Source organism: Eutrigla gurnardus (assembly GCF_963514095.1).
Source record: "Eutrigla gurnardus genome assembly, chromosome: 1".
Classification (NCBI taxonomy): Eukaryota; Metazoa; Chordata; class Actinopteri; order Perciformes; family Triglidae; genus Eutrigla; species Eutrigla gurnardus.
In genome coordinates, this window is record NC_139915.1 from 1,259,393 (window position 1) to 1,284,400 (window position 25,008).

Below are 25,008 nucleotides of genomic sequence, written 5' to 3' on the forward strand. Positions count from 1 at the left end.
ATAATACATTTATCAATTTTAAATGATGCACAGATTTGAATGATTTTAGCATTAAAAACAATTCAAAAATAAAAAGTAACAAAACTACCATTTCGCCTGTATGATGTGTTTAAAAGTCCCGAGGATGTTTAAATAACGATGGGAAATGTATTGTATGTAAGAAAAACTACTATAAAGCTTTAATGGCCGATTATATGTTGAGGTTATAATACATAACCAGGTAACAAATATGTGAGATAAGTATAGTTAAAACGTCTCTATGTTTATATATTTAATCTCTTATAACGAAATGGCAAATAAACTCCACATTCACATATCAAATACATTATCTTAACTTCTTTTGTTTGTTGTAATATCAGACAGTTTTATTCATTCAGTCATATTTATATTCATCTCGTCGTTTTTTCCTTCCTCGGTGTTATAATGTCCATGTATTTGATTTATTGAACCGCTCTGTGAACCATGTTATATCTCCTGGATTAGCCTGGCCGATGCCCGGCCCGTCCGACAGAGGGCGCTCCATGAATGCGTTTGAGCCGCCGGCTCGGAAGTGTGTTCACGCCGTCTTATCTGCAGTGTTCGCTGTGTTTGGTGAGAAAAAGAAAGAAAGGAAAGGTGAGGTGACGGGATGTTTTGAATGCATTAATCAACGTCACCGTCCCTCGGCCGTCCGCTTTGATGTGAAGCAGACACGTTGAGAGTGTCGCCCTGCTGTGAAGAAAGAAAGGGTGACGTGCTGATGGAGAAACAGCATCCTCTGGAGATTTGCAAATGATGGGCCCGCATCTGTCTCCACACTCCTGTCAGGACGCTCCGATGGGGGAATCGACGATGCAAAAGGCCCTCTTCCGCTGATTGAGCACATCAACGAGCCTGCAGCCTGCAGCCTGCAGCCTGCTTCAAACCCACACATTTCCACAAACCACAAATAAACGTCTGATTTGCTGCCTGTTGTGCCTTCATGAATGTCTGAAGGGGATCCAGTTGGATTTGCTTTAATTCCTTTGCTCAGAGACGGGATGGCCGCGGCTAATTGGCGGATGTTTATTGGGAGCTTTAAAGGAGGAATTATCACCTGCAGGACAAATCTCTGCCAACGACACCCCGGCCGGCAGCAGCGACCGCTCCGGGCCACATTTCCATAAGAGCTCAGGCCGCGGGGAGCCGGGAGAGTGGCTTTGACACCTTTATGTCACTAAGCAAATGTTTAATGATGACGTAAGAGTGTTACATTATGTTATAAGAGGAAATCTGCCTATTTGTGGAGGGATTGATCAAACATGAAGGTTCAACTTTTATGTCAATATGGACGAGAAAGCCCTATCATGATGGAGAGCCATCAAACAGGAGAGTTACTAAAGTGGATGTTTGCCAGAAATGTGCTTTTATTTTGCTAAATAAAAGTAAGGTTTTTTTTAATACCAAAGGGCCCCATTTATAGCCCATTAATAATAAATGTACAGCATTATAGCAACATCATCAAATCCAATCATTCCGAAGTCTTTTGATAATTCATGGCTTGTGATTTGTGTAACCGTCCGCGCAGACAGCCGTGGTGGACTGTACCGTCCCCGGAGTGTGAGGTGGGTGGGGTGGACGCGTTTCTCCTCCTCAACACGCAGCATGGATAAGGTCGTTTATGTAAATGTGTGAATTTAATTTCCCAAAAAGGACAGCCCTTTTTTCCCCTCTGCCCAATGAGAACGGACCGCGGCTGACACCTGGCTATAAACCCAGGAAGAAAACCCAAAGTCCTAATCACAAAAAAAAACACACACAACCCCAAAAAACTCCAAGCACCACCCGAGAGGCGCAGCAGGCAGACCGAGAGGAGAGACGGCGATGACTTCCAGTGAGATCCAGATCCCCGGAGAGCTGAAGAGCGACCCCGCCGCTCTCATGGCATCCCTCCAGCTGATGCCCTCGCCGGTGCCCAACCCGGAGATCAAGTACACCAAGGTCGGTTCTCGCTCCGCACTCTCGCCGCCGACCGACTCAGCTTCCGCTTCTATGTCTGGTCGCGGTGTTGGAACTTTTAAAAAGTGAACTTTCTCCGGTTTCTGACCGCCGGTCTCACTTCTAACAGCTGAACTCTTCTCTAAACGAGCTGCGAAACTTTATCTGCGCTAAACCGACCATTGTGTCTTTTACAGTCGCGACGAGTGTCTCTCTATCTCTCTCTCTCTCTGCGTCCACGTGCTCAACGCATCTAAATGTAATATCAATAATCCATGCACGAGATCATTTAAGATAAAGATTATAGAATTTACACATTTCTATTAACAACACAGATTTTTTTGTGTTTGAATTGACTTGAAAAAAATAGTAGATTCATATGTTGAATCATTGCATAAATCTGGGATTATTTTAAGATTAGTGATTGATTTTGCAATATTGAGCCAGTTATAAAATAAATAAACAAATAAACAAATAAATAAAATAACCGTGTCTTTAGGGGCTCGATAACGTATTAGTAAGGCGTGGCATAGCTTGAGTCTTTTTTTATCAACGTGTTTATAATTTAGTCACGTGTACAATTTTATATTACTATTATAATATATCTTTATAATATTAATTCCACATCGGAGGACAGAACAACACCCTTCATAGTTACTTTATGAAACTTAATTAATACAATGACTTTTTAAAATAGATTCAAGAAAGTTATTAAAGGGATATTTTTAAAAAATAAATAAATTGCAAGATTGGAACCAATTCTTTCTTTCAACTTGTGCATTATTGTTATAATGTTTCACTTCAGTGTTTTGTGGTATTCGGTGAGTCACTAATTTAACTCATATTTGATTGCTTAAAATGATAAGTATCCGTGGCTTTTAAGTTTATGGAGTTTATGAACAAAACAGCCCAAATTCTTTCTGCCAGGTCTTGAAGTTTTTTTCTTTCAAATTGCTATACACACTTCAGTCGAGCCAAAGAATCGGCAGTAATTCAGGGCATTGTCTGGTTATTAAGTAACAGGAAGTTTGTTTAGTAAATACATGATTTAATTCAGAATACATGTCAAAGAACAAATGGCTTTGAGGCTTTTTTTGGATCGTCATGGTGTGTGGGTGGGAGAAAAAGGATGCAGCAACAGCTGGCGAAAGGAACTCCAGTCAAACAAAGAACTTTATTTGAGTAATGAAACAAATCATGTTGCAGATACTAAAAAAAAACAAATGCTTTCCGAGAGAATTTGATTAAAACATCTGGTGAGGATACAATATCTCCTATATTCGGCATAAGTGCCAACATTTACAACAAGTCAACATTTTGTAATAAAAACAGAGATGCTATTAAGACTCAATCAATCATGAATCGGTAAACCACACACTCTTACATGTTTCATTAAAGCTTTTGAGCCTGCGTGCTTTGAATGTGAGTCTTGACCCACAGCAAGACTTCAGCCGATACACACATGTGGAAAATCGCTCTCATATGTTTGATAATATCGCTGCAATGTCTAAAAAAAATGCTTCTTTAATCAACATATACATGTGAACCCACTGGGCCATTTTAGGTAAATGTAAGTCATCAGTTCTTGCAGTGTTTGCTGTGTTTCCAGTGCAGTTGGGTTGCTACTGAAAGGGTCCTGCAGCTGCACAGCAAGTGTTTTTATGATTACGGAGATTAAAAGGACACGTCGCATAGAGGTCAGACTCACGATAGCGTGGTGTAAGTTCACTCGCTGCTATAATTGCTGTGTGTTAACACATACCTCTGTGCTTTAAGTGCAAAGGGCACGTTCATGCTGCTGCTGCACCGTGAAGCTACGTGTTGTACAGGCTCTGTTGTGTTGTCAGCTTTCCATTCCCTCAGTGCAGAGTGTCGGTTGAAGGGTCGAAACCCAACGGTGTACCGGAGGAAATTTAGGGAGCGACTTGGTGAATTAACCCCTAGGAATTTGGATCATCCAGTCTGTGTTGGTCTGGTAGACATAGGGGGCAGAAGGGCCCTGATTTATGGGAACCCCTGGCGTGGGCTCTCCTCACACCCTGTTCCTGTTCACCACCCCACTGACTGCAAGGGAAAAACCCACTGCTGTCCACCAGCCTGGAGGGTGTGTGGATGGAGCTGCAAGCTTCCACACACACATTCTTTTTAGCTTCAGATCCTGTTTTTACACTGATGCCTTCAACATTTCTGCAACACAAAGACAGTATTAACATTATCTTTCATAAAAAATGACTTGTGAGCCACCTTAGAGATAGAGACATGGCTGATACATTATCACAGGTTTGCCTCTATAACATGAGCATGATAACAAAAAAAGGGTTATTGGAGTCAAGGTTTGCCCCTTGTCCTTTTCACCGAGTCATGAACTTCTCACCGTCGACGACGTGTTGATAATATCAGTAAAGCTATCTTCCTCCTTGTGTGCATCTGTACAGGATTAGAGTTGTGTTATTAGTGCATTGATATCCACATCCACGTCGGTATCTTTCACACGGCCTCACTCTCCGAGCTTGAGGAGGGAAGCTGTTTCTCAGTCGTCCCCTACCCCCACGTTTCTATCCCTGCAAGGCTCCAACAGCTGGGTTACAAGAAAGAAACAGTTTAAAGGTTGATAGGACCACAAAGGAAGCCATAAATAAGAGAGTCATGATAGCTATTTATTGATGCCTCTCACTTTTGGTCGAAGTGGAGAAGAGAGAGAGTCTGTTTTATGAATAATTCAAGCAAACAGAAACATTTCCTGCTCTTTCTAGTGGCCGCTCTGGCCTTTGTGGGTTTTCCACACAGTTCAGTGAAGTTGTTAAAGGAGTTAAGGGGATAAATTTGACAGGGATTGAAATAACTTGATGCTTTTACTTTGAAGGAGCAGTCTGTAAAAGGGTTTTTGTGCTCATTGTTTTACCCTCCGCAAAAGTTCACGCTTTAACTACATGATTGCAGTTTACCCGAGTATGTAAGTAAGTAAGTATGCAGATAGAAAATCATCTTAAAAAAACCAGGTTGTTTTTTATTGTTGCCTAATTGTTTAATAACACAGAGAATAGTGCTAGAAATATAAAGAACAAAGAGCAGACTGAGGGTCCGACTCCGTGGCCTTGTTGGTTGTCTGAGTTACACATCTCTTAAACTAATCAACAGTTATAAATTCTCTTTGTTGCTTTGCTCATAGTGACATTAGTGCTCTTTCGCCATAGGAACCTTTGCAGAACCTGTCTGCTGAAGACCCGGGTATTTGTAAAGCAGTCTATGCAAAGACATCCACTCAATTTGGATGAATAAGAGGCTCCATCAATCTGTCACTGATTGAGATAGCACAGATGGAGGCTTGGGGCTCCCCGATGCTAGGTGCTGTCCACCGGGGTGTAAATTATGACCCTGTCTCACTGTGTGGGTTAGTGGCCCTGCCTCTCCAGAGCCTGACCTGCAGTTCTGGAGTTTTTCACTTCAAAACCTCCATCTTACCGCGATGGAGATCAAACAGAGCCCAAGTTAGGGGATACTGTGCAACTAAATGATTTATCACAACCAGCACAGTGAGAACTCTCCCCCTTTCTTCCCTGCCTTTGCTTACACAATCTCCCCGTTCGCCGCACACACATGGCCACATACTCTCCGAAACACATCTCTTTGATTGTGACAGGGTAAGTGTGCACCGCCATTAATATGTCCATTGGTGTGAAATGCCTACTTGTGCAGCGAGTGTAAATTATCATCTTAGCAGGCACGTCAACATCATGTCCCCTGTCTCTTAATCACTGTTTAAGGAAGAGCAGTGACAGCGAGGTTACCCTGTTAACTTCCCATACCTTCAGTCTGTGGCCCTCCTGACAAGGAACATGTAAATCCTGACGGTGTCACGATGAGAAACACTCGGCTTCATAAATCTGTGGGACTATGGGCTCTTTTCACCGGACACAGCAGAGACAGAAGAGCTTTTCTGGCTGTTTATTTGTCCGTGGAAAGGAGTTACATTTCTTTTTAAAAAAGCACTTCCTCTCTGTCCACTGATCCCACGAGTCAAACTACTGTTAAACATTTCCTTGACCTGAGATTTAGAGAACGGTTAAGTACACAGGAAACCCATCAAACCTCAGATGTTCCAGGAGGAAAAAAGACACCAGTAGTGAGAGGAGGGGTCGGATTTTTGTTGTTGTCTCTTCGACATTTGAACATTTAAGGTAAATTATATTTATATACATTCTGAAAGGGGATACATTTGTGTTGAGTGATAAGAAATGTTCTGGCATTTGACTGGATAGATTAATAACTTAACTTAAAATCAGATAATGATCCAAAAAGTCGCCAAATAGATATATTTAGCTACAAGAAGCGGATATAATATCCCTTTTGGGTTTTTTAAAAAGTATTAATTAGCATCGTAGCAAGAGTCTGATACTCATTAACCTTGCAGACTACTGGAAGAAGTGCATTATGGGTGAATCAAATAGAAAAAGTGAATAAGAAGCTGTTTGTTATTACAGCCTTATGTCAAATTAGTGTTTCTCACATAACTTCAGAGTCAGAACGAACAACTTTCACTGCTTGTCCCACACACACACACACACACACACACACACACACACACACACACACACACACACACACACACACACACACACACACACACACCGTCGAGACAAAGACGTCTGCCAGGCTGTGACAGCGAGGCCGATCTCGCCAAACCCAGGAGTGCAAGGGTGGCATTGTCTGTGGGTGTGTGAATAAAAAAACATGGCAGCTCGGCGGTGTCAGCCGTGGGGAGAGGAGCAGGAGAAACAACACCAGCTGGTCTCCACTTTCACATGCTCGCCACTAACTTGTAACAGTAGTAATCCGAAGACTTTTGAAACCCATCCAGAGAGGAAATAGAGGTCCTGTGATAGGGGAGGATATGAAACTTCCTGCGTAGACGAGTGTTGCAGGTGCCCGCGTAGCCTTCGTCTGGCTGTGGAATCTTGGCATGTTGTGTATAAACACACACATATATATAATCCCGAACCCCCCCCACCGAAACCCCCACCCCCATACCAACTCACCCCACCTCTTGTCTTCATTCCCCATTAGCATCACATATTCCTTCAGCCGTTAGCATCCGAGCTGTGAGAAGAAGCAAAGAGCCAAACAGATGTTTTCTTGGCTGCAGAAAGTATTTTGGCATATCTTACTTCCTCCTAAAATGCGAATTATCACAACAACAAAAAAAGGAAATAAAATCAAGCAGTTTTGGTAAAAAATAAAAAAAAGAAAGAAAGGAGGACATTAACATTTAATGGTGCAAGCTCAACGAAAAGTTTATTTCAACTGAAAAATGTCTTTGGAACGGATGAAGATGACGAGGACACCTTCCATGAAACGGTCCAATTAGCAAGCGAACAAAAGAAAACTTTGCTCGGTGTTTGTGTACATCTTGTCTCATCTTTTCATTATCCCCATGGCCAGGCCCTCTCTGGATGAAGTGATTGACAGCTTTGGGACTTGCTAAATGTTTGCAGCTGCCCTGTGGCCCATGCAGCAAGTCCTGACCTATATGCTTACTGCTCAGCTCTAATCCACATCAGGCCTCCTCGTTATGCGTCAGGCATCACAGATCACAGTCCTTTTTGTCCGTTTTCATGCATTTTCTAATTAATCTGACAGCACAAAGTGTTTAAACTTCATAGTTTAAAAGTTATTGAATGCAAAAACAGAAACGTGTTGATTTCTAAAAGAGTTTGGACGCCAAGTTAACTCTTTGTACAGATTTCTACAAACACGAAGCCGTCATGTGAAGGGATTGTAACGACTCCGCGGGGAATGGGAAAGAAAACACGATTTGTCATTTGAAAATGTGCACCCTTGCACTTGCTTTTTCATTCTTGTGTTCTTTGCCTCTCGTCCAAATGATCCTAAAAGCAATTTTAAGAAACCTCGTGAGTTGATTTACGCCGCGGCCCTGTCATCTTAATCAAGTCCCTCAATGGAACCAGACAAAAGTCTAACACCAGTCCGAGCCCAGAGAGAGGGCCGAGCCAAACGGCAGCTGACAGTTGTCCTTTTCGGGCCGTGATTTAGGTGGCGGCCCGCTCCACTGTTCTCCTGCTTCATCCGTTCTCCTTTAGTAGCGTCTTGTGAGAGGGGTTACACCATGCATAAAGCTACCCACGGTCTGCATTCTTGCTCGGACTGTTGAGGCTGTCAGGGGGCTCCTCTGATTTAGGGCGCCCCACTTCAGTGGCCCCTATAAATTTAAAAACTAATTCAGTGCTCCACAGGACTTTCTGTTTTTGTAGCTGGCCCTCTGCTCCTTATCGTTACTGACAATTTTATGAAGTGCTCTTAATGAGCGTCAGATTAAAGGTGGCCTCTGATGGAGGCGCCTGAGAACGCCGGGCCGGCAGGGAGAAGCCGCTCGGCCGTGTCTATCTATGCGCGTGGGTTAAGGTGTGTGGGGGATGGTGGGCGTCCAGGAATGAGTCTGTTAAGTACGGGTCCGTGGGGTGGTACACGCAGATACTGAACACCTTAAATGTCTGCATGTGAGTTATTCATACGCAGAGGCCACATTATGAGGCTGCGAGCCGTGGGAATGAAGAGGAGGAGGGAGGCGGAGGGATGTGCTCGCTGTGACTCCAACTCTTTTTAGACTCCCTGGCATTTTATACCAACCTGAAAGTAAACAGGGGTAGCAGTTTACAGCCAATTAAAAAGTGCTTAAAGCCCAGAGTTTATGGAGGTAAACATGTTGGAGGGTTTAGGGAGGCTTAAGCCAGTGGGACACTTGAACCCTGCTCTCAGGTTTGCTCTCGGTGCATCGAACTCCTCGAAAGTAGAAAGACGGCAAAAGCATATGTATATACAAGGGATTTGTGCCAGCAGATGTTCTCCTTGCACTCTATCTATCAGGCAGCCATTAAAAACACGATGCGAGCGGTCCGCCTTAGATCTAAACACGTCAGCGAGGAAGAAGCTTTTTCATATAACCCAACACTATTTCAAATCCGACTTTTCATCGCCTCGTGAAGGGTTTGCTCGTATTCCTCACGACGTGACTCTCAGTCTTGCGCTCTGTAAACATTATTTTTCTTCACTTCTCTATAGATGTTGGATATGTCCTGGAATCCCAGGCGGTTGTTTAACGGAAGACCTGCTTTAACGCATCACAGAAACCAAGCGCGACACGTGTTTTATGATCTCGTAAACGAGCAGCGATGTTGTGAAACGTGTGTCTGTGTGCTTGGGGGTGGGTTGGTGGGTGGGGATCTGGTGTCTGATAGGGATTTATCTGCACCCCCCACCCCGCCACACCCCCCACCCCTTTGTCTGGATGGTGGAGCACTCCCCAGAGAGCAATGCAGGACAGGCAGGAATCTCTGTCCAGATTTCCAGAGATTCTCCCATATCCCTTACACAAGAGCCAGGAAGAGACTGCTTTCACAGCATCAATTACAACCATGTGATACTAAACGTAACATAAATATATGTTCTTTAAAAAGCTTGTCTTTATATTTGCAAATTGTGTATTTTTAGTCAAATTTAGTTAGGTTGAATAAGGTTTTAATCGTGCATTTTGCATTCAAATCAGATCCTTTATTGCAGTCATTCCCAAAGACCGGCCCCTCGGAGGTTTTATTAGGGTCACCAAAATACATTTACAGAATCTCTTCCATACTCTTGAGAGTCCGAATGTTTGTGATAATTGCAGCTTTAATGTAATATGAAAGGCGGCCGTACATTCCTTGTGTTTGACTGATGAGAGGAAAAGAACATAGTCTGTCAACGCCACATACATGCATTCAAGTGGTCTCATCTATAGAATATTTAACATGTGTGTAGAGTTTCAATAATACATGCATAATGAAGGTTGTTCTTTATCCAACGTGTTAGAAATGGCTGGTTTACGTAGTCGAGGTAATATAAGGTGACGCAGAAATGGCAGTAAAATTGCCATTTATGCACAAATTCGCTCTCCTGATCATTTTTTCGATAAGACCTATTGTTAACTACATTGTAATGGTTTGTCGTATTTAAAAAGTGGAGTTAAAATATTAAAAACTGCCTTTTTCCCCCACAGATCTTTATCAACAACGAGTGGCACGACTCTGTGAGTGGGAAGGTCTTTCCTGCCTACAACCCAGCGACTGGAGAGCAGATCTGTGAGGTCCAGGAAGCAGAGAAGGTAAATACTCTATAGTAGTATAGTATACTAGTAGTATACTATAGTAGTGTACTCTATACTCTAGAATCTTCTGTCCTCCCTTTTCATTGAAAACAGCTTAATGAGTATCAATAACACAACATATAAAAACTCCAGGTTAATGCATTTTAAAGTATTAGCAACACAATTTACTAAAGGTACCATAAGTAAAAGTACTCATTAGTCAGGATGGCTCCCGTCAGTGTTGTATTATTATATTATACAAGCAGTACTTTGATTAATTAAAAAGTCTGATGACATAATAATGCTACAGCAGACCTGTTGTCTGGTTAGATAACTCCGATGTGTCTTGTCTGCAGGCTGATGTCGATAAGGCGGTGCAGGCGGCTCGCCACGCCTTTGCTCTGGGCTCCGCATGGCGAAGGATGGACGCATCTGAAAGAGGCCGTCTGCTGTCCAAACTGGCTGATCTGGTGGAGAGAGACAGTGTCTATCTAGCTGTAAGTTGCATCAATATGAATCACTTTTTTGTTTAGAGTTGAAGCCATTTCTCACATGGAAATCATAACAAAGTCCTCATCGTTCCTCTATTTATGTAATTACTTATAAAAGCACTGTAACTGCAGAGTGATATAACAATTACTCCTTTGTCTGTTTATGACATTTTATACTTTCCACTTTGAGTTGCCGCGTTGTTTGAAAAATGCTAATAAACTTGCCTTAAAGAGAAGTAGAACTGTAACTTAGGGCCTGTATTTGTAGTTTAGTGTTATCTTAGTGTCACATTTCTCCCGTGGGAGAGTGTAAAGACTGGAACAGTATGGAATTATGTGAAGATCACAAGGTTATATCACATATTTCTCAAACGTCTCCCCCCCGTCTCCCTCCAGACGATCGAGACACTGAACAGTGGGAAACCTTTCCTGCCCACCCTGTTTGTGGACCTCCAAGGAACCATAAAGACACTGAGATACTTTGCTGGATATGCAGACAAGATCCACGGCACTTCCATTCCAATGGGTAAGACTACAGAATACTACAGCTGAGCTTCAGTGAAACGGACAAAAGGCTGGAGGTGGCTCTTTAATAGCAGGACTGGGTTTTAAACCCAAATACTTCACTAAAAACTACAGTAACAAGATGTGGTTTCTTGGTCACATTATGATCAGATGTGTCTCGATTTGACCGTTTTTCAATTCTAACCAGAAAAAAATGGAAAAAGTCCCAAAACACAGTATATTTAAAAATCCAGGATGTCCTACTGCATCCGGTCGCATTTTGCAGTATGAGAGCCAGCACGCTTTTCTGACCCACAATCCTCTGCACGGCGGATATATGAGCGACAGGGCCAAAGTTCAAGGTGCAATGTTGTGACAAAGTGTGCCGGTTGAAACTACAGTGCAGAAGACAGTCGAAAACAGTCGCTTATTAACACATCTAGTTACGTAACATCATCGTTTTTTTAGATGTGTTTCTTGTCACCTGACAGATGTAAGTGTTCACTCTGTTTTTTTGGACTCTCCCAACTCCTGAATGCTCCACTATAGTAACCCGCTAGTCACAAACTGTGTCAGTGTCTGCTCTCTGGCGTATGCAGTTGAATGTAGAAAAAGCACACTCGTACAGCAAAGTAAGGTATCAAATTGGAGATCAATCGAAACACTACATGTCTTGTCCCGAGGAGGCTGCCACCAGCGTCGCCTCTCTAAGGCAATTGAATTTGGGGGTTGGGAGAGGGGACAGTTGGCTGTCTGTTTCAACAGGAAGCACAAAAAGGAAAATAGAATAAGAGAGAGGACATGGGAAACCTCCTGATACCGCCGTGTTGGCCCTCTTAAGGCTTCTCTTGTAGACCGCTGCCAAACAGACTAAGCATTTTTTCTTCGGTTCTTCATTTCTATAGACCTTGAGAGGAAATACACAAGGGTACTCCTGTCGCCCATATGATTCAGGGCTGTGAGTTATCGTGTTTGTTCCCCCGTCAGGATAAAGTGCAGGACATTTATCATCAACGCAGGTTTTTGCCAGGATTATCATGTTAAATGTGTCTGACGGAGGGCGTGAACTGAATGGGGAGCGACATTATCCGGAGCACCTTTTGGCTACACCGTTTGGTTTAGTTTACAATGCTTGTCCCAAAAAGAAATCCAAGTCATCTTTCAGGATTCATACTTTCAAACAAACCTCACAGATACTTGAGCTCCTCCTGATAATCTCATGACTCACAGGTTTATGGTTTCATTCTCATCACAATAACAGTTGTGAAAGAAACAACATCCTCTCTGGTATTAAGGGGAAAGGTGGACGTATGAGAGTTGCAGTTTTGTGTCCTCCACTGCGTCCAAAATGATTATCTGGCTTGTCATCTCCCATTGGTCATTCCAGTCCAAATGCAACATGAGGCAATGTTTCATCAGCTGACGACTGTAACAAATTTCTACACACATTTCTCAATATCGATTGTTTTTTGTGGAGAATGAACAAGCATGGCACACCCTCAGCAAGTACCTCCTTTCAGTTAAGTAATGCAAGAGGAATGAGCAAACACTTCCAGCATAACACCCATCTCTGTGACCTAAAACAGCTACACACATGCCTGTGCTGTAGGAGGCTTGGAAATGAAATGTAATCTCTCACCAGAGTAAAGCAAGCAGGAATGTTGCGTGTGGATTCATTTACAAATTAACATGTCGAGTCAACACTGGGGGGATCGGGTGGTGACACTTTTCATGTCTTACAGGCATTTTACAAGATTTAAGCTACTAGAGCTAGTAATGAATAACACTGTTCTCTCTGTGTGTGTGTGTGTGTGTGTGTGTGTGTGTGTGTGTGTCTGTGTGTGTGTTCCTCCACAGATGGAGAGTATCTGACATTTACCAGATATGAGCCGATTGGAGTTTGTGGACAAATTATCCCTGTGAGTATAGACCTCGCTACAAGTGACACGCAATGATGGATACAAATGGACACAAAAGCTTGGAGAAAAACAAAACAGTTAACAACGAATTGGCCGAGTTTAAAAGAGATCTCATTGTTTTTTTTTAACTTTTTTCCCGGCCTGTTTGTTTAATTACATTCTGCATTTTCCAGTCATTCCCAGTCACTGTTTATGCGTGAAAATCCTGCTGGTAAGCCCCAAAACTGGGGGGTGGCAGTGTGTTTGACTAACAGAGGAGGAGACGTGAGAGGCAGGAGAGTGAGTGAGGGATTTCGATGGTTTGAGGGAAAGAGAATGGTGAGAAAAGAGGAAAAGATCAAGCAGAGAGAGACACTGTGGATTGTGCAAGAGTCCAGAAAGCGTGTGGTTCTGCGTTGAGCCCCATGGGCTCCTGTGTAAAGCAGAAATAACACAGGCCTGTGTTTTGTACACTGATACCAGTCTATTGCACATGTGTTGCAATTTCCCGGCTTTCTCAGAATACTGTGGGAAGAGAAAATACTGTACAAGTGCCGAGAACATTTTCTCACTTGACTATGTTTAGACAGAGTGAAAATGAGAGTAAGTGACTTAAGAGCGATGAGTTATTGAGCTTGACTTGTGACCACCCAGTGTGTCAGTCAGATGCATGATGTCTTTTTCCGCTGTGTGTGTGTGTGTGTGTGTGTGTGTGTGTGTCGTGTACAGTGGAACTTCCCTCTGATGATGACAGCATGGAAGCTGGGTCCAGCAATCGCATGTGGAAACACTGTCGTCCTGAAACCTGCTGAGCAGACGCCGCTCACCTGCCTCTACATGGCGGCTCTCGTCAAGGAGGTAAACGCTCTCTTCTCCGACCAACCTCATGGGGCAGATCGCCAACCTTTTATTTGGGCAGTCCAACGCTAATACTCCAAATAACTGAATCCCAACCACTTACAGGCTTCGGTTTGCCAAGAACACAATGTTCACTATAAATCTGGCCTACACTTTATTTGGATAATTCAATATCAACGTAACCACTAGGCGACAAAGAACAGATGTGTAAGAAAGTCACTTGTCTATCTGGCACATCGTGTAATCCTAATTCCAGCCTGAGATTAACACCAGACAGTGTTTTTAAAGAGTCCATTCACCTGAATCACATTTTAGTAGTATGTAGCCAGTTCAGACTATTTCAATCCCTGGGATTATTCTTGCCCAGTACAATAAAAGGCAATATAAGTGTGTGGTTCTTTAAGCATTTAAACATTCCACTTTAAAAACCCAACAACAACGTGCCTTTGATGAAACTGGTTGCTCAGGATAATCCACCCACCTGGTGAAAAGTATCACAGACATGTCAATAAACGAGAGAAAATGATCAAAATCAGCTCATTTGATTGGGGCAATGCAACGTTTGCTTATATCTGGTTACACATGGCAACAAATACGTAACAAATCAAATAAGCTAAAGTTAGCTGTAGTGCTAACACCTCGGAATAGAACCTATTATGGTGTTTGTATAGGATTAGTTTAATATCATTAACCAACTAATGTGTGTTTGAACGGCGATGTGGGAAAAAAAGTAAGTTTCTTTTAACAGAATTGAACGAAACATTTGTAATCAACGTAGTTTAAAGTCAACAGGAAGTTGCATATGAAACAGCACAGCTAAGACGGTCAAGTCATCATGAAATACAGGGATAGATCGTTATGTACGATAGATAACACGAAGTTAAACAAGATGGGAAACAAAGCAGCGTCACCTTAATGTAGAAAAGACTGATCACACTGTACAGATCTCAGCGTCCACATCCTCGCCCTCTCTGGCCTCGCCTCTTTCTGGAGACTATCTGTCTGTCGCCTTCTTGTCTTTTGATGTTCCCTCCGTTCTCTGCTGGTAGGGAGGTTGGGTTGGGTCTGGATTCCCCCACACTGCCTGTGGTTTTGCTTGGCTCTGCTGTCATCTCCGCTAAAGCTTGTTTCCTCTCATATTGTTTTGACAGGCCGGGTTTCCACCGGGAGTCATCAATATTTTGCCAGGATTCGGGCCAACGGCAGGAGCTGCGATCGCTTCGCACATGGGCATAGACAAAGTGGCTTTCACGGGATCGACCGAGGTAATTTTCTCAGATCAGCAGCTGCCCCTTTGTCGGCTCACGCGAGCGACACGGTGACCAACATGTGTGGAACATGAGAGCCGGCTGGCTAATTAGGGAACGTTGTGTGCCTACATTGAAGTCCAAATGACAAACAAATGGGGTCTTGTGTCCTGTCATTATGACTCATGAAAGGGGCTCGGATTTTATCTGGCACACATGCGCATATTTGCGCCGTCAAGAGTATACAAACACGTCTCTGTGAAAACACCGTTTCCCCTCCACTGTCTCTGCTGCGGTAACACACCTCCACAGCGCTCTCCCTGAACTCACGATGAGGATAAAGCCGTGTAACTCTGCAGACAGACGAGCAGTTAATGGAAAGCTCAAGCATCAAGGACATATACCATGTTAGGTGCTGAGCGCGAGGAGGTGTTGCGGTCCGAAGGCATTCCTCCGGCCCGAGGGAACAGCCGGAGTGACAGCAGATTCTTTTACAGCAGATCATTTATACACATCTGTTATTTCTAACTGCAAGCTAACCCCTCCGCTCAAACTATTTACAGCAATCCCAAAGCAGGATTTATGTTTTGATGTGACCAGCCGGTGCACACATGCGTGTTTGGTAAATGAGCCAGGTTTATGTTCGGATTAGCCTCGTGGTTCATGGAGATCTCTGTTTGGACTCAGTGGTGTGTTGGAGAGACGCTGTGTATGTGTGTGAGCAACCTCCACTAAATCCACACAGGTAGGGATTACTGTCCCTGGTACAGATTACCGTCCCTGGTACAGATTACTGTCCCTGCTTCAGATCACTGTCCCTCAGATTACCGTCCCTGGTACAGATTACCGTCCCTGGTACAGATTACTGTCCCTGCTTCAGATTACTGTCCCTCAGATTACTGTCCCTGGTACAGATTACCGTCCCTGGTACAGATTACTGTCCCTGCTTCAGATCACTGTCCCTCAGATTACCGTCCCTGGTACAGATTACCGTCCCTGGTACAGATTACTGTCCCTGCTTCAGATCACTGTCCCTCAGATTACTGTACAGATTACAGTCCCTGGTACAGATCACTGTCCCTCAGATTACAGTCCCTGGTACAGATTACTGTCCCTCAGATTACTTTCCCTGGTACAGATTACTGTCCCTCAGATTACTTTCCCTGGTACAGATTACTGTCCCTCAGATTACTTTCCCTGTTACAGATTACTGTCCCTCAGATTACTTTCCCTGGTACAGATTACTGTCCCTGGTACAGATTACCATCCCTGCTTCAGATTACTGTCCCTCATATTACGGTCCCTGGTACAGATTACTGTCCCTCAGATTACTGTCCCTCCTACAGATTCCTGTCCCCAGTACAGATTACTGTCCCTGGTACAGATTACTGTCCCTCCTACAGATTACTGTCCCTGCTACAGATTAATGTCCCTGCTTCAGATTACTATCCCTCCTACATATTCCTGTCCCTGCTTCAGATTACTGTCCCTGGTACAGATTACTGTCCCTCCTACAGATGAATGTCCCTGGTACAGATTACTGTCCCTGGTACAGATTACTGTCCCTCCTACAGATTAATGTCCCTGGTACAGATTAAGGTCCCTGGTACAGATTACTGTCCCTCCTACAGATGAATGTCCCTGGTACAGATTACTGTCCCTGGTACAGATTACTGTCCCTGGTACAGATAACTGTCCCTCCTACAGATGAATGTCCCTAGTACAGATTAAGGTCCCTGTTACAGATTACTGTCCCTGGTACAGATTACTGTCCCTCCTACAGATGAATGTCCCTGGTACAGATTAAGGTCCCTGTTACAGATTAATGTCCCTGGTACAGATTAAGGTCCCTGTTACAGATTACTGCCCCTGGTACAGATTACTGTCCCTGGTACAGATTACTGTCACCAGTACATATTACTGTCCCTGGTACAGATAACTGTCCCTGGTACAGATTACTGTCCCTGGTACAGATAACTGTCCCTGGTACAGATTACTGTCACCGGTACAGATTACTGTCACCGGTACAGATTACTGTCCCCGGTACAGATTACTGTCACCGGTACAGATTACTGTCAACGGTACAGATTACTGTCCCTCCTACAGATTAATGTCCCTGGTACAGATAACTGTCCCTGGTACAGATTACTGTCCCTCCTATAGATTAATGTCCCTGATACAGATTCCTGTCCCTGGTACAGATTAGGGTCCCTCCTACAGATTCCTGTCCCTGGTACAGATTACTGTCCCTCCTACAGATTACTGTCCCTGGTAGTAGAAATATATATTCATCCCGTGTATGAACATGTCTTTATGATTATCCAGCGCAGCATAATTTAAAACATGTTTTCTTTTTCCGATCTCTCACACACGGAGACACACCCAATCAGCGAGAGCACGCGAGCCGACATAAACGCACCTTATAACACAAACATCTTCTTTGTTTTATCATCTCGTCTTGATTGAACATTTCCTTTGTGAGTGGCCCCGTTTTTGTGTGTGTGTGTTTTTCTTTTACTGGTTTTCCTGTTGTTTCATGTGATCTGGACTCAATTACTGCGAGAATGAGCCAGTACTGTAAGATACTGCTGATGCCCAGACAGTGAGTCACCACGCTGTAGTAGCAGTGGCGGGGGGAGACTCGCCACCACAGCATCTCCTCGCAGAGTGGAAGGTGGTGGTGGTGCTACAGGTGGATTTTAGGACCACGGATCCCCCTGGTATGGACTCACATGTGGCTGTGACTCCACATGGAGGAGTCTCGCAGCCCAGCATGTTTCCTCCACCCCTGAATAAACACACGCTAGCCTCCCCTTAGTCAGCGGCTCAGTGTTTCTCATCAAGGAACAGACGAAACACATCGGAAACAATGAAGCCGAGCCAAGTGTTGTGTTGTTTTGCTACAGCTTCGGTTCCAGCCACAGCACAGCAGTTGATTCTGTCGTTTTTCATTCTTAGTTTCTTAAAGCGACTCAGAGAAAAAGATAACATAGTGAGAGAATGTGAGTTTTTCCATGTTAGAGTTGGAGTGTTTTTTTGGACCCTGAGAGGGGATTTTCCTGCTTTATCTTCTAAGTTCTCTCAGAAAATCAAACAGACTGTATGAGTAACAGGAAGATGAACACTTTTTTTTGAGTGTGAGAGGTTTCTCAGGCTCGTAATCTTTCGAGTTGATAGAATTATTTCATGATACTGAAGAAACGTCAGTTGAGACTCATGACAAACATTTTGACACCATAGAACTATCTTGAATGAGAGCAAATTACATGATTATGAAAGAAATTACTTCAAAAATTCAATATTTATATTGATCAAAATCAATATATGTTGAATGAATGCCCACTTGTGCTGGCTACATCATTGTCAGTATCATGACAACATATTAAAATACATTTAAAGACATCTAAAACTTGATTTATATACTTTTTGTTTGAAAATGGTCAGCAAGACTGATTTGCAGTTAAAACTAGCAAAACTGTTGGTATTAAGCTGAGCTACATACTGTACCTTTAGTGACCTTATCAGGCAATGCTGTTCTTAAACATATTATTTATCACTCTTTGTTTTATGTACGTCATATTGTGTAGAAATGGGGGATGATAGGAAGATAAAGAAAAACCACAGGAAATCCCTCGGCCCCTCCATATTGACATCACCACCCACACCTTGTGTGTCATCCGGCCCTTCATTAGACATCACATGCTTTTCCCAGCTGAACATCATTTTATTTTCCTGATGCTGTGTCCAAGAAAACCCTGTAATATATATTCATTGTGTGTGTTTGCAGAACTCGTGTTTCAGCTGTCCGACCGGTGCATTCCCTGTTTGGAGCTAACCAACCTCTTTAAGCTTTTTAATGGCTCCAGCTGATTTACTGATCTGGCCGCGGGCCTGCATTTCTGTGAGTAAACCCCAGATCTGTTTCCTTCGCTAGGTCGGCAAGTTGATCCAAGAAGCAGCTGGGAGGAGTAACCTGAAGAGAGTGACGCTGGAGCTCGGAGGAAAGAACCCCAACATCATATTTGCAGATGCTGATTGTAAGTATTCGAGTAATGTTTTATTCAGCGCTCTGCTTTCCCATCTACCTCACTAGGTGGTCCGTCGCTATCGCTGTTTTTTTTTAGTCACGTGTTGCATTCTCATTGCGGCCAGACTGTGGATAAACACACATGGACTGAGATTCTTAAAATGCTCCAAAGCTTTGTAGTGCTATGAAAACCTATGGATGGATGGGTTTCATATGAATTCTAAGTGGCTCACCAAACTGGGGGTACCGAGTCTTTCAAATGCTTTCAGCAGCCGTGAGAGGGGCTCCCCAAGGCCTGTAAATCAGGAGAATGGACCCTGACTCAGTCGGGTGCTTCAGCAGAGACCCATAAATCACGGGGGTCCGTTAACCCTTCGTGTGCAACAGCAGGGTCCTGTCTCTCAGGTGTCAGATATCAGATTTGCACAGGATAGCTCCAATAAATATTGGGGCAAATTTTGTAACAATACACACACATACCTTCTTCTTTTTTTACTAAATTACGTTTTTTCACATAGATGTGATAATGATAGTTCCTGTTAACATTCAATTCAAAATTAGTTCACTTTCAATGTAACCATTTACACCCATTTATATATACATTGCTGCTTTTTTAAATTTACAAACAGTTTTATCAAACTATTGATGAACTAACCATGTATTTCCCCCCCAGTGGACCTGGCTGTGGAACAGGCCCATCAGGGCGTGTTTTTCAATGCAGGTCAGTGCTGCACTGCAGGCTCTCGCATCTTTGTGGAGGAGCCTATATATGACGAGTTTGTTCGGAGGAGCGTGGAGCGAGCCAAGAGGAGGACAGTCGGCAGCCCCTTCGATCCCACCGCCGAGCAGGGTCCACAGGTAAGCTCTAAGGATCCACAGCTACAGCTCGCTTCTCTCCTTCACCTTCCAAACGTCTCGTTTTGTCTTCTCCGTCCTGGCCTCTCGTATAATGTCCGTCCTCCACCACCACAGATCAGCCGGGAGCAGCAGAATCGTGTGCTGGAGTTCATCCAGAGTGGCATCAGTGAAGGGGCCAAGATGGAGTGTGGAGGCAAAGCTCAGGGCTTGAAAGGGTTCTTCATTGAGCCCACTGTTTTCTCTAATGTGAGGGATGACATGCGCATCGCCAGAGAGGAGGTACGACGATAAACACCAGGAATCTTTGTACCTCCAGTACAACTACAGCATATTAAAGCAGTGGTGGAAGAAAGTACTCAAGTACTAATACCACAATATAATAATACACCATTCAGTCAATGTCCTACTCTAAAGTATTATCCATAAAATACACTAAAAAGTATCCAGGATTCAAAGAAAACGCATTGCCACATTAACAATACAGTAACAATACAATAGCTAAAGCAAACGTGCTCCCATGTAGAATGATCCATTTCAGAGTGTCGATTATATTATTGGAATGTTATTATTGATGCATTCACATATAAGCAGCATTTTATGTTGTAGCTGGTCGATGTGGAGCTAATTCTAACCACTTTATGCTGTTGGGTTGTTTAATAATCTATAAAAATGCATTATAATGTATTTGTTGGGTCTTATGTGTTGAATCAACATCTTCAAGTAACTAAAGATGTCAGATAAGCAAGAACATTTACTTAATGATAATACATGTAGTATATATAGTAGTACTTAATCACAGTAGAAGATCCTTCACACCAGTAATACATAAATATCATGTATAGATAAATAAATAGTCAGGTAAATAAACGTTTCTGTATGTTCTTATCTGTTCACAGATCTTCGGCCCAGTCCAGCTGATCATGAAGTTCAAAACTATTGAGGAAGTGATAGAAAGGGCCAACAACACAGACTACGGTTTGGTTGCAGCTGTATTCACCGAGAACATCAACAAAGCCATGACCATATCCACAGCCATGCAGGCTGGCACTGTCTGGTAAGTTTCATCTGCTGCGTGTGTGTTTTTTTTAGCTGCAATCAGTAATATTTTTCATGTGGGAAGCATAAACCATTTCAGACTCTGGCATCCAGAAACTGTAAACTGGCGATGTGCCACTTTACTATCATTACACAAGCCACAAAGAATATGTTTTCCTTCCTTCTTCACTTCCCTCGGCTCAGACATTCGAGATAGAAAAATACCAAAAGCAACGTGCCAATGCAAGGCAACAGAATGTAAATGTAAACTGACACCCTCATTTTATCATTTGTATAAATTAAATGATCATATAATGTTGGTTCTCAGGTTCACCTGAACTTGTTTTGTTCTCTGGTAATCACCTGCAGATGGCTCTGAGCAGGGGGAGATTAGATTATAGCCAACGTTCAGCATCTGCCAAGAATTGTTCACCACTTGTCATACGTGACTACGATCCTCCGCTAGCTCAGGAAACCAGTCTCTACCTCGTCCTTCGGTCTTGGCGCCATCCAATCAGCATCCCACTTCTCTTCCTCCTCTGTGGGGGATTCGGTTTGCTGGTTTGAGAAGGACCAAACTTCTATTCTCGCCAACATACCGACCACATTCTTATAATGTAAAAGATATATGTTTACGGAGACATATGTTGACTTTTTCCATTGTCTGTTGTCGGCAACCTAAGGGAGACACAGCAACGTGGCGTTTTTACACCTTTTTAGTACGGATTAAACATACAAGAACTGTTTAAATGAATGAGCTTGAGAGGTGTTTGTGATTCTCAGAGTCCAACAAACAGTTTCCAGTCTTTGTGCTAAGCTAAAGCAGCGGCTGGTGGTAGTTTCATTGTACTGTACAGACAGATAAGACACATAAGAGTGGTTGTATTCTTCTCATCTAAGTCTCGACAGGAAAGTGTATATGCATATTTTTCCAAAAATGTGAAACAATTCCTTTAATCTGAGAATTGGTAAAAAGGTTGAATCTCAAAAGCAGCAGCATTTTTCCTTCTTCCATCTCCTCCACAAACCTTGAATAGCATCGACTCAATCCCAAAGTGAGAATCCATTCACTCTTTCCTTCTCAGGCTGCTGAAGGGAATTCACAAATATACACCCGACAACTTTCAGCTGTGTTTGCTAAACAATAATGGAATTATGTCGTTAAATCCAGAGGGTTGCACGAATAGCAACAACAATGACGATAAATCAGCTTCCCGAATGAAGCTTTAATACTTTGAGACAAAAATGATGCTCTGTTTAACAGAATCAAACCACAGGAGTCAAACGCACATGAGTGATCAATGTTCTGTTTATTTCCCAGGATAAACTGCTTCAACGCTCTCAGCACACAGTGTCCATTTGGAGGATATAAAATGTCTGGCAACGGACGTGAATTGTGAGTATGACAAGACCGGCTGCCCACTGAATATACACAAATTATCCACAATAGTACTAATACTGACTTTGTGTTTTGAAAAGCTACTTTCTAAATTGCTCAACATCCCGTAAATCTTAATCTAAGAGAAGCGATATATACACGATATTTCAAATCTGCTGTCAGCGCCGTAGTTTAAACAAACTGAGCAGTGTTATAATTTCCGTTTTTTTCTCTTTTCAGGGGAGAAAGCGGTTTGAAGGAGTACTCAGAAGTGAAGACCATCACGATGAAGATGGTCGCCAAGAACTCTTAAGGCAGCTACGTGTTTTTGTTTGGGAGGAGGTAGCGTCTTCCTCATCACTGACCCCCCTCTCGTCAGTCCGTCCACGGTGGAAAACCACTTTAACCATCAACACTAGTTATCTCCATGGTAACTACAGGCCGCATTGCTCGCCACGGACAGTCAGCCAACTCCTGTCCAGCTCTCTCCACACGCCTCGAGTTTGTGGACTGTCTCAAGTCTAACTGACAACCACTGAACTACCCTCATAATGTATACCTCCTCCACTAACTCCACTAAAGCACTCACCATGACGATGGGGGAGGCTGTTCTGACTGCAAACCCCAGTAACAACCCTCCCTGCCAGCCGCTACACCCTGATCCCCCCCCCCCACCCGATGCTGGATGCTCAGAGACTCAGTCACCGCACTTGCAATCAACCCTTTACTAGCAACTTGTCATGTGTTGGGAGGAAGGTTTCTTTCTACTGTGCGGAATGATCGTCAAAAAACCTGGTGTCATTTTCTCGGTAGAATTTATGCAAGCATGTCAGCTCATTCAAGACCACTGATGTTGTCAGGCTCAGATACGAATGGATGAAATCTTAATTCAGAATTAAAAATGCATTTCTAATTGTCTTTGTTTATATTTTAGCTTGTATGACTTAACACTGTATGTCAACCTTTGACTGATGTAAACGTGAAGATTTTAACCTCTGAAAAGAATTTTACTCTCACCTGCTAAAAGAGGAGTAGATGTATTTTAAACATTATGTAACTGATTTTCATTGATGCCCATCTATGTTTATGTTTATACAATCATATGCTATATAATTATAAAATGGCCATAGTTTTTTTTCAGTAAACTTTTTTTTTTACTGGAAAACTGTGTGTTGTGTTTACTATATTATCTTATTGTTCACGTCTCACATTAATCAGCTGGGAGATAAAAGAGTCACATTGATTATTAATTATTAAATTAAAATTGGATTGATGCATCTCATTTGGAAAAAGATGATTTAATTGAATTACTTCTGTTGAAATACACATTTAAATAGTTGTCAGTTTCACATTTTTACAGAAGGCATTTTGTTACAGTAGCAAAATTGCAGGTTTAAATATTAGAATTGGTGCTTCAGGGTAAGGGTCCTAGTGTCTTTAAGGTCATGGTTACACCTGTGCTTTAAAACACTATAAAACACAGATAACTTACAACTACAGAGAATTCAAAACAGCAGAAAAACTAAATATTGATGAGATCCATAACAAACAAATTCAAACCTAAGCATGAAAATGGACAGTAGAATGAATAACCTCCAAGCCTTGGAGACATTTATATGTGTGACCTCGAAACCTACTTACATAACGGCACCCAGGTCTAAATATAGACTTTCTCACAGAATAAAGTCAACAAATATTACAAAATGAAAGAGTGGGAGAAAAGTGTATCTGAACATTGATCAAAGGATTAAACATAGCTTTATTCCTCCTCAAAACCCAACTTAAATATTTGAAAGGCCAAACAAATATTTGATTCAGGGCTGCTGACTTCACAGGTCTTTCTCACTCTCATTGTGTTTTGTCATTGTAGGAAAATCACAGCTCTGACTTAAAGTCACGATGCAGTGAAAATAAAGTCTTTTTAACCCTTTTATATCACAACCCTGTAATATTGTGCATCTATTTTACAATACAAGCAATCAATGTCTTAGTATTTTTATAATATTTATCAAATCCAGTCCTCTTTTCTTCCTGTAAAGTCAAGTATGATGCGTGCTTACGTGACATCTATCCATCAATCTGCCAATTTCAGCAACAAGGGATGTGTGTGTGGAGCACAACATTCTAAACCTGCCCATTAAATGTGAGGGATACCATTTAAATCCTTCTTGTAACCATACACCACTCAAATATTCTGTTTCACTAGAAATGTGTCCCAGTTCAGATCTAAAAACGCTCTAACATCCGTTTCAGTGGGACTTTAACACATTAAGAACTGTTGTAGAGAACAGAACTCAAGAACAGTGAGGCAGCATCCATAAAACCAGGAACCGGTAACTGAAGCAGCTAAATGGAATTTAACCAGGATTCATTATTCATGCTTTTCCTGCTCTGCCAAGTCATCTTTTATGGAGAGAGTTCGCTCTTTTTCTTTTTGGTCTAAAATAAGTTTTTTCAAGTGTACAACAATTTAACATTAACAAGTTCATTGTTGAAATTAAAATACAGAGGCAACAAACTGTTAAAGACAGGTCGTCCCTCTCTCTCCCCCTTTCACTCTTTCCCTCTCTCCCCCTTTCACTCTCACGCTGTCCTCTCCATAAATCAGGCCAAAAAAAT

The 25,008-nt window shown here is 42.6% G+C and overlaps 1 protein-coding gene across 1 annotated transcript; it reads left to right on the top strand.

The window, feature by feature from the left end:
• The first annotated feature begins 1,769 nt into the window (after nucleotides 1-1,769).
• aldh1a2 (aldehyde dehydrogenase 1 family, member A2) lies at nucleotides 1,770-23,307 on the top strand. The gene is made up of 13 exons (XM_084011590.1): nucleotides 1,770-1,959; nucleotides 10,007-10,111; nucleotides 10,450-10,590; nucleotides 10,981-11,110; nucleotides 12,946-13,007; nucleotides 13,716-13,844; nucleotides 14,996-15,109; nucleotides 19,026-19,128; nucleotides 19,792-19,976; nucleotides 20,091-20,255; nucleotides 20,873-21,030; nucleotides 22,333-22,407; nucleotides 22,630-23,307. The coding sequence occupies exons 1-13, from the start codon at nucleotides 1,843-1,845 to the stop codon at nucleotides 22,700-22,702; spliced, it is 1,557 nt and encodes a 518-aa protein (XP_083867716.1). The 5' UTR covers nucleotides 1,770-1,842; the 3' UTR covers nucleotides 22,703-23,307.
• Nucleotides 23,308-25,008: the final 1,701 nt, after the last annotated feature.